General features: G+C 36.0%; 2 protein-coding genes across 2 annotated transcripts in view; one reads left to right on the plus strand and one right to left on the minus strand.

Annotated features, from left to right (window-relative positions):
- Nucleotides 1-10,904, minus strand: part of LOC135211034 (elongator complex protein 3) — a 146,227-nt gene that overhangs the window by 39,883 nt on the left and 95,440 nt on the right. The gene's annotated exons all lie outside the window — the stretch shown is intronic.
- On the plus strand, nt 1,807-6,043 carry LOC135211678 (flotillin-1-like). Its single transcript, XM_064244942.1, has 4 exons — nt 1,807-2,089; nt 2,537-2,617; nt 3,967-4,073; nt 5,718-6,043. The coding sequence occupies exons 1-4, from the start codon at nt 2,027-2,029 to the stop codon at nt 5,722-5,724; spliced, it is 258 nt and encodes an 85-aa protein (XP_064101012.1). The 5' UTR covers nt 1,807-2,026; the 3' UTR covers nt 5,725-6,043.

Genomic DNA, 10,904 nt, shown 5'->3' on the forward strand with positions numbered 1-10,904 from the left:
GTTACTAATGTCAAGTGCCTTTCCAATCATGTAACATTCAATGCACTTTACGCAAGCTATTCCACAACAAAGCGCAATTGAAGAATTGTTAAAGTACGTGCTCTTAATTCTGACTGCAAAACAAGCTGCTGGAGCTGGGTGCTCGTGAATAACAGCAGTGTTTTCTCCTGAAAATTCAACACCTCACTCCGCACTTGACCCCTAACCATGTTTATGTAACACCACACCCTGTTTATAGGATATTTACAGAGACAGGCAGGCCTTCAACACTCGCATGATCGAAAGTGCAGCAGATGACATGGTTAACCTCGGGTTAGAGATCTTGTCCTACACCATCCACGAAGTCTGCGACAATGTGGTAGGGTACGGGCTGATGTTTTTCAAAAGGCTTTATCACACGCTCAAGTCTTATGGTTTTAAGCACGGTTTACACGCTACGATAAATTGTAGCGATTTGTTGAACACTGAGATAGTAACGATCTATTGGATGATTGAAAGAGCGTTTACATGCAACGATTTTTAATCCAATATTTTAAGTCTTTACTTGGCCGTCATGGAAGAAACAAGAGGCGGAAACAGTCTGATAGGAACAAAAAGGATCTGGCCTATGCAGAACTAGTGAAGAAATACAGAGTTTGATCCTTTAGCTGAAAGAAACACTGTCAAAAAAATAAAGAGTATTCGGGGAACTTTATCTTCCACAAACACGGAAAACTCCGATAAAGTTCAATGAATTCACTTAAGAACTCATGAGGAGTTTGCTTAGAATCCGCCATCACTGTGTATTAAGTTTATATTTCGAATTAGCTCTTGTGCACCAAGACTTCACACTCCAGCAGTCAATCTGAAAATGAGCTAGATTGTAACGATATCTTGGAACATTGTTAACACGTTCAAACTTGTTACGATGCATTTAAATTTGAGCCTGCTGGCACCAACCACTCAATCCAATTCCAACTCCAATAAATCGCTACGATCTCCTGTTTACACGTAACGACAAATTGTAACAACCTTTTCATTACAATAAATTGCTACAATTTATCGTAGTGTGTAAACCGTGCTTAAACCGGGCTTTAGCTTTAGCTTTTTCTGGTCATTCTGCCAAGCTTCTTGCAAAAATTCCATCAGATGCAGTGCTTAAAATTTTGCTGTGATCTTGATAAAAATTAGAAACTTTTAGTCAAATGCTGCTATATTGGTGGTGAAACTGGTGCAGAATAGGCAAAACTCTTGCTTTATTGGTTGCAAACATTGCTCTATAGACAGGCCACTATTTTGCTGCATATGAGATGAAAATTGCATTGTTCATGCAAAATTTTTGTCGTTTATCAGTACTGGTGTCAAATTTGTGTTCTTGCAATTAGTTGTTAGCTACTCAAATACGCTTTGAAAGTATTATGTCATTTTGGTAATAAAACAGAAACCGCACATGAAAGGTAAATGTATCACGCTAGTACAACTCTGGCTAACTTCAAATTGCCACCAGTTTTGGGTATTTGACAGTGTTTTGGGTATTTATCTGCAAAGATGGCAGATAAAGCGGGCGTGACAACAGTTTTGAGTGCCGGCTTTTTTACCTTTCTCATTCATTTTTCCAAGTTTTAGTGCGTTTGTGTTTTATTCATACAAGTAACTACTGAAGCAATCGTATATAAGTATACTGTGTACTATTTTAATGATGTAATAACCATATTGTCTACCTTATATATTCTGAAAATATTATTAAGAGTTTCTCCCAGCTTTTACAATAGACTTAATTTGTCAGTATGTCATTCGGTATCTCATTCAATATATTAAGTCCAATTTCTCATCTCACACTTCATAATGACCAAGTTGGTAGTACGTCATTAAATCCAGCTCTTGTCTATCTTTCCATCAGGGCTATTTGTCATCTCTGGGCAAGTCACGGATAGCGGAGATTCACAGGGATGCGCGCATAGGAGCTCTGGCCAGAAGAGATGCACGAATTGTGCAGTCGCTGGCCCGAGAGAAGCTCGTCGAAGTCCAGCTAATCAACAAGACCCTCATGGCGCAAGCCGAGCTGGACTTCCTGTGCAAGAAGGAAGATTACGAGGAGGTCTATTCCCAGGTGAAAATGAGCTTTTGGTCATGTTTCCTCTTTTAATGTTTCTTTTAGAGCATTGGCCTAGGATGTGAGCAACCCAGTGACCTAGGCCTACGATATGAACAACCCATTGAGCAACCTGGTGATCTTGCCGAGCTGAGAGCCTTCAGAAACTAGAATAACAATGTGAGGTTAAAGACTAAAGAGTGGTGGCTCAACCCCGAAAAGGAATGATAACGCCTTTCGGAAAGATGGAGGGTTGTCAGATTCGGGACAGAGCTGCCGCCAAAGATTGGAAACAGGACAAGGAATGGAAATCTCAAGTCATTGGCAGCCAAGGGAAAAGGGCATTCATTAACTTTCAGTGCAAAGACACCGTTGTTAACAAGTTTTCCAGTTCTCTTGAAATGGTCCTATGTTATGATCTGTTTCATCTTCCAATTTCATCACTGTCCTTTCTTCCTTCAACAGAGAGCCATGGCAGAGAATGCCTACGATCTTCAGGCTGCCAAAGCAAAGCAAGAGAATATGAACGAAAAGATGGAGATTGAGGTAAGAAACGATTTTTCTCTAATTACTGTTCCCAGTAACCCAGGTGCTTCACCGTCATGCCTCCATCATGGGATTGCTAATGAACCATCTTCTTGACAAATGATTAGGAACTCCCACGGTGGAAGAAGTGCTAGGAAACATTAAAGTTCTTGAAGATAGGTTACATTTTTAGGTTCAGTGACGCAAAGGTGGCGTGCATACTTTAAAACAGACTGTTTTCTGACATTTCTGAAGGAGCGAGTAATCCAGTTTTCTTACAGGAACTCAGGAAATATATAAAGCAATCCTCCAGTTAGTATTCAGATGATGTAACCCTGTTCATGTGGAACAAGCCCACAAGGGCCTACTGACTTAAAATTCAAGCTACCAAAGGATAGGGTGGCATTCATTTGAAACAGAACACTTGCGTTCTTTCTCATGAAGGTGTCTAGCATATTTAACTTCGCTTAGCTCCAGTGTTTACCCATCAATTACGATCTGTCCTTCGGCCTATCCTTATGAGTCTGGAAGTCCAATGCAATGGTGTGTCTATTAAACGTATGATGAATAATATGATAAAATGATGATCTGCGTATACTGGGATACCAAATTATACAGATTAAGTCAGAAGTGTCCTCAGTAATCCAGAGAATTTGCCATATTTTAGCATCTTTACACCAAACTGCACTAAATAGCCAGTGTGACACTATTACTTGTCCCTCCCTGTGTTGCACCTTTCAGGACAGGCTGACATAACTAATATTTGTCTACCAGACATGGTGAAAATCTTAATGGTTCTCTGTGTAAATGCATCTGTCCCTTCACTTTCGGCTTCATTCGAAAGGCCCACAGATATACCCTTCCGTCATTCTTGCTCTCTGCATTTCCGAAGGTAACAAAACTGACGGATGCTGGGACAGACAAGCAATAAAGGCAATATTATGCAGGCAACTGCCTACCAAGGCTTCTCTCGCACAAAGGAGTTATAGTAGATTCACATCAACAGTGCATCTGATGTCTAGGCCAGTCCCTCACGATGCTCCTGGTTGGCTGTTGATAATCCAATCACAGGGCTGGAAACTGTCTCTCTCGAGAGTTCACATAGGCAGGATGTATGTTCCACCTTTCCTGAGGGATACATCTTTCAAAAGTATCCCTCAGGAGAGGTGGAGCATACGTCCTGCCTGTGTGAACCTTCTCGAGAGAGACTGAGAGTTTCCAGCCCTGTTGATTGGCTTATCAACAGCCAATCAGGAGCGTCGTAAGGGATCAACCGAGACCCTCTGAAGTTCTGGACTCTGTATTATTACTTAGAATGAAGTTTCCTATTACTGTCAGCATAAAGGATGACAAAACAACTTTCTCGACAGGTTATCGACAGGAGGAAAGGGGTCACATTGGAGGAACAGGAAACCTTGCGCAGAGAGAAGCAACTGCAGTCCTCAGTCAAGCAGGTAGCAGACGCAGAAAAGTACAAGTAAGATGGAAAAGTATAAAGTTTCATAGTTACACTCACCCACGTCCATTCTTTTGCCTACTTATTTATCTTATCTTTGCCCTGCTCACTGCATTTTACTGGGAAAAAATCATAATACGTACACACACACACACACACACATATATATATATATATATATATATATATATATATATATATATATATGGAGATAGGAGCCCACAAAACACTATTTTAACATTGCAACCCTATATTTCGAGCACTGGTTGCAACGTTTAAATAGTGTTTTATGGGCCTTTTATCTTCATATTATACTGTTGTATTACAGTAAAAGACATTCATATATATATATATATATATAATATATATATATATATATATATAATATATATATATATATATATGAATAAGCAAACTTATCTGTGGTGGATGAGAGATTCAGTTAGGCTTACTCTTTTTGTTTTTTTATCGGTGGCCAGTGAATACCACAGATAGGGAGGGAAACAGTTTCAATGATGCACGCAATTTTTTTCTTCAAAACCTAAAAAATACATTTTATTGGGAGATACTTTATTAACATCGGCCTGATCTCTCCATCACTCCTATACGCCACCTTCGCTCTCTTCTACATCTCTTATTCTCAGAAGACTCGATCCGACTTCTCGCTACGAACTCCATCGCGTGAAAGCATCAGTAATGATAACGATTATTTTAAAATTCCCCGCACCGACAACGGACACCTTAAAATGCATGTTTATAAAATATTTTCTGTTCAAAGAAACTTTATCTTTCATTCCCCAAAATATATGCATACACTCGTGTTACACCCTGTAGCCGTCAAAGAGCAACCCTTGATTAAAGGTTTTTCTTGAAAAAAAAAATAATAATAAAAACATGAAATAGACTTAAATGAGAACGTCACCTTGCATATTTCTTATCCTTTCAGTTACTTATAATATGCTTATGGTAGTAGGTCTAGGTATACATGTTAAACTAATTTGAATTAATTTCTATTTAGAAGAAATGAATAGCTACAGAAAGATCAACCTAGGAAAGCTTTAATGAAAGTAAGCCTTTCTTAATGTATTCGTCAGTTTTGACTCCCACAGCTTTCCAACGTGTCCAAATGAAACAGGATGATATGCAAGGAATTCGATAAAAAATAAGACAATTAAATTCGTTTGATTTTTTTATGATTGCTTTTTGACTTTCAATAGCTAAGTCTGAGTTATCTTAAGCAATTATGAAAAGGATAAGAAGAAAGGCGAACATGGCTAATAAAACAAGAATAACGGGAATAATCAAATAAAGCAAATTAATATATATATATATATATATATATATATATATATATATATATATATATATCTATATATATATTATATATTATAATATATATATTATATAATATATATATATAGATAATATATTATTTATATATACATATATATATAGTCTATTTAAATATTCATTTATATTACGTATCTGAGAGAGTATACTGCTGAAAGTAAACCTAGGCTAATCATGTGTGAAAATCAGGAGTCCAATTTAGGTCCACTAAATGTGTCATGCAAATTATTTTATTGATCAAAGGACAAAATTAGTTTAATTAATCATCGTTTTCAAAGAATGTTAACGCTTTGATGTATTATTTATCGGCTGTAGGAGATGAAATGACAACACCCCACGATACGTTGAGTCAAGACTCGAGTGGCAGCACAGCCAACTTCAAAATGCTTCGGTATGCTGTCACAAAGCTAGAGTTGAGAATAAAATTAGAAATCATGGACCCATCAGTATATATTTTCCTTACTTTGCAAGATAATTATCTTTAATATGTTGATAAGTCTACTCTATTCTAATGTAATTTATTTCAAGTATGGCATCTTTGAAAGGAAATGTTATTTATTGTTAAGTAAATAATCTGGCACCTGCATATGGCAATATTTCCATAACGAACAATGAATTAAGAAACTACGCCAATTCTTCGTTGGCCGTCTGTACCTCGACACACTGCCTGAGGTATGAGGATTTCGATTTTTTTATATTTTATTTATTTTGTATTATTTTGGCCTATGTTAGGTTTTAATACATTAAAAATGTGTATACTACATATTATATATATATATATATATATATATATATATATATATAATATATATATGATATATATACTATAAATATATATCTATATATATTATATATATATATATATATATATATATATATATATATATATATATATATATATATATTGTGACAAAACAGCCTTTTACTGACATACATACACATAAATATACGTAAAAAAAAATATACAAGAGCTTCCATGCATATCCAAATTCCAGCTCGTGAGACAAGTAGGCTCCAACCTCTCCAAAGTGAAATCGGTGAAGATGGTCTCCACGGGCGACTCAGCCGTGGTCAGGGGCATGACAGGCTCCAACCTGTTGAAGGTAAATATGACGGATGCCCTGGTATCTTCACCAATACCTTTAACCCACACACACACACACACACATATATATATATATATATATATATATATATAATATGATATATATAGATATATATATATATATATATATATATATAGTTCGCCGTTCATATAGGCCTAAGCTTATTTCTTGGTGCGAAAAGGCCACCAGTAGCTAATTCTCTCTCTCTTTCCTGTTATTCCCTCCGTAGAGGGTTACTGCCGTCAGTGCACCTCAAGCGGTGCACTGTAGACATTGATTTAGGTTTATTGTGGCGTCCCTTGGGCCTCTAGCTGCAACCCCTTCTATTTGTTTCTGTAGTACTACCATCTTACTTTCCACCCTCTCCTAGCAATTGTTTCACCACACCTTATAAAACCTACTCCTTTTATAATATTTTGACTACTCTCAATTTCCCTTTCAGCGCTGAATGACCTCATCATCTCCCAGCCTTAGCCTAGATTTGAAATTCAAATTCAAAAAAATTTATTAGTATACATCAAATGGAGTGTCGCTGCGTGCTGCTATTCCCACCAACAAAATTCAAATTATTCCAGGCAAAAAATAAATAAATAAAAATAAAAAAGTAATGAAAAGCAACTATTTTACATGAGAAGAATATGAATCCAATTTATACAAAAGCAAATGCCAAGCTATAATGCAGATTTTATACAAATCAAATGTTGATAATAAATTATAGCAAAATTACAAAAGGCAAAAGTCATACAAAACAAATATAACAAACGTAAACGTTATAATATAAGAAAAGTGCTAAGAAAAGGTACAAAAAAATCATAGTTATACAAAATTATACTAAAGGACAGGCAATTAATGGCTCAAAAGATCCAATTCCATTCGCCATAATAACGAGAACAAGATCTCTATGTCAGCTAGAGATTCAATGACCCTTCCCTGGTTAAATAGATGAGGCATAGTATTATTACTGCAATGGCTCTGTTCTATCATAATCACAACCTATTTTTTTTAATCTCTCGTTTTCTTCCTTTTACAGATAATGAAAGAAACTCCTACCCACTGAAGAAAATAATGGCGGCAAGACAAAAATGGTAAAATGTACAATGACATAGGTATAAATGACGAGATTAAACAGCTGAAACCATTAAACTGTCATAAAAGAATCAAACTATAGACCCGTAAGTCTAGTATCTTCTTGACGAGTCTACGACCCTTAATCAGTAATATAAACCAATTGTGTTAAGTCATAGTAGACTTATATTTATCACAGCCAGTTCCTAATATACTTCTGTTATATGGAAAGGTTCAGCAAATTCTATATGATGACTATATTGAAGGCATTAAATATGGTGTAAGTTACTAAATATAATGTTAGGCTATATGGAGCAATAAATCTATAAATACAAACACCACCACCGATAGATTTGGCATCATTAAAAAAAAATTACCACCTCAATGGAGACATTTCCATCTTACAACTGGTTATATACACTTGTTTTATTAAACCATTAATATATGGCACTAGATGAATATAACCTTCAAATAAAAACCTAATCCAGGAATGATGAGTCGTGACTCTCTCTCTCAATAAAGTCTCATAGATAAACCCTTGACCATCAATATATATTTTAAGAACAATAATCCTTCAGGACAAGCTTAAATGACCTCTAAGTTAATAGGCCTACAGGAACCTTGAGGAATATAGGCCTATATCCGTTAGCTAACAATACTTTCATAGCAGATCCAAAAAGGAATATAATTAGGCCTATCTGTAAATAAATGTTAACTTTAACCATTTAAAATATCCGACTTAATTCCATTAACAATATCTAAACCTTAACGAAAATGTGCGTATAATTAGAGAACTGTCAATTCAAATTAATAAAAAAAAAATCAACATCTGGTATCTTGCCTTGTCATCTATAAGAGGGCAAAGACGTCTCTTAATTCACAAATATTTAATTTATTATTTTATTTTCTCGTTAAAAAAAAAAAAAAAAAGTTTTAACCGGACACTGTTTGAATTCTCCTTCGTCTCTATGACTGACAAACTAAATTAGTCTTTTACGTAGTTAATAAAAAATTAGAAGCCAGATAGCATTTCCTGTAAAAGAAACTATTAGCATTTATTATATAAGCATAATAATGATACGTGGTTTAATATCAAATCAATTTAAGGAAATGAAAACGATAATATAGCGTGATCTTGGATTATCCCATACCAAGCGAATTAGATATTTCGGCAGTAAAACCACCGTTTCGCTAATTTCACCGCTAAAGAAAATATTTAAGAGGAGTTACGAATCGACAATTTATTTGCCTTCCTTAATAAAGAAGTAATAACATCTATTTTACCGTTAAAGTCATTTTGATTGAATAATAAATGACATTTAAATTCAAGAACTTTGTCAATGTTACAAAAACTGAACCTGGTTTATACAGTAGGTAACTTATTTCCTGACAATGTTACTTATCAAATACATATCATACAGGAAGGAGGACGACCTTGAAACAAAGTAAAAAGGTTACCATTCGAATAAATGAAACTGAATAAATTTAAATAATATACACATGCATTATAAACGTATCAATTTATATTTTGATGATGCTCCTTGATCATGAATACCTAGATACCTAAGCCTACTGTGGATCCCTTTGGTTGTGTATAATTTTGTAAAATTTGTGTTCAATGTAAAATATACTTTTATATGGAAAAAAAATGATTAATTCTGATTTCACTGGATTCTATATATATATATAATATATATATATGTGTGTGTGAGATGAAAGGGGTTATAATTAATAATATATTTAATATGCCAATGTGATGTGCTGTGACCTTTTTGGAATGCGCAGACTTCCCATAGAGACAGAGCCAAAGCAATGACCTGAGAAAGCTGATAAGTCATTTCTGAGATGGCGTGATATGAAGATGCTTGTTTAAGCGGGTCAACGTTCATTCTGTAGTTATGTGTGAGGTCATGGGATCTTGTTCAAGTACCTTTGGGAACTGGCTGCAACCAGTTTATAGAGGCGTTACCAAAGTGTGCATTCATATGTACATGTGCACCTCTTCCGTTGATAATGGCATCTTTAGCCAAGTCTATGGGGAGACTTACGGAGACGTCAGTGCGAGAAAGGCAGAATGCTGGGGATAACTCTGTGAAAGTTTATTTACTTCTGTGTGTGATTTCTGGGCTGGAGATGGGTAAGTGTTACCTTACTTTAGCCAAAGGGATGGCTTGTTTATTACCTTGTATAGATGTCATATTTCATTTAGTCTATTGACTTTGTCTTTACAAGTGCGTATACTTAATTGTGTGTTCTCCTGTCTTTGTAACAGATGATTCTGGCAAGGGGACGGAGAGTCCTAGGAGGCCGAGGGTCCCATATGGAGGAGAGCTATTTGGTGTGGCTAATTACTGATCGAGACATTTTAATATTGGGGGTTTAACTAAGTTAGTTAGTCTGTGAGACTTGAGTTATTATCTTTCCATTGTTAAATAAATGTTATATTTTTCCATATCTCTGACTCTCATTTGATGACCTGACCTGTTAGAATGGAGAGAGAGAGAGAGAGGGGGCGAAGGCTGTGCCGGTGATCGCTTAGAGAGAGAGAGATTGAGTGTGTATCAGTTTGCCTTAACGCTTCGGGTTTCACGCATACCAAATAAATACGAGATTCTTATCTCGTAACAGTGGTGGCTTAGCGGTGGTTTTCGAACGACAGAGCCTTTTGTGGGATTGTGGAAAATTGTTAAATTGTTAGATTTCAGTTACTAAGTGAGAGATAATGAGAAAATATCCGCCTGTTAACTGTGGCAGTGATGGGAGAGAATTGAACTGGACTCAGCATTTTGCCCAGGGCGATCTGCCTCAGGAGAGCTGGGAAGTTCAGTTGGAACTGAGACTTTTTGAGTGCATTCCGTGAGTGTGTATGTTAGTGTCTCTTGCGCAAATTCAGAGTTTTTTTTTCTCACTATCAAGTGGGAAGTGTTAAAGAACCTTTTTTTAGTCTTGGGGAGGGTTTTTTTTTTAATCATTCAGTGTTATGGGACTGGTTTGGGATACCACATTTTTTTTCCTCCCATAGTAGCAGAAAGTGACGTGTTTTGCTTTATAGACACTTGTTTAGATGAGATGCTTTCGTCTTTGTATGTGTGTATGAACTATTTTCATACATGCAAAACTGTGCTTGAATTGCATTTTTTGCTTGGAGACAGAGAGTGCTCAGTCGTTTTTACGGGCTCAGCACATTTCTTCTAACCGACGAAGAAGAGGTATTGCAAGGGGAGTACTGTCCTGCCTCGAAGGTATTGCAAGGGGAGTACTGGCTTGCCTCGAGGTTATCGCTCAGTGGAGGGTGAAACTTTTTTTTTTCCCAGTGGGGGTGAACTAATAC

The sequence above is a fragment of the Macrobrachium nipponense genome, chromosome 4 (genome assembly GCF_015104395.2).
Source record: "Macrobrachium nipponense isolate FS-2020 chromosome 4, ASM1510439v2, whole genome shotgun sequence".
Taxonomy (NCBI): domain Eukaryota; kingdom Metazoa; phylum Arthropoda; class Malacostraca; order Decapoda; family Palaemonidae; genus Macrobrachium; species Macrobrachium nipponense.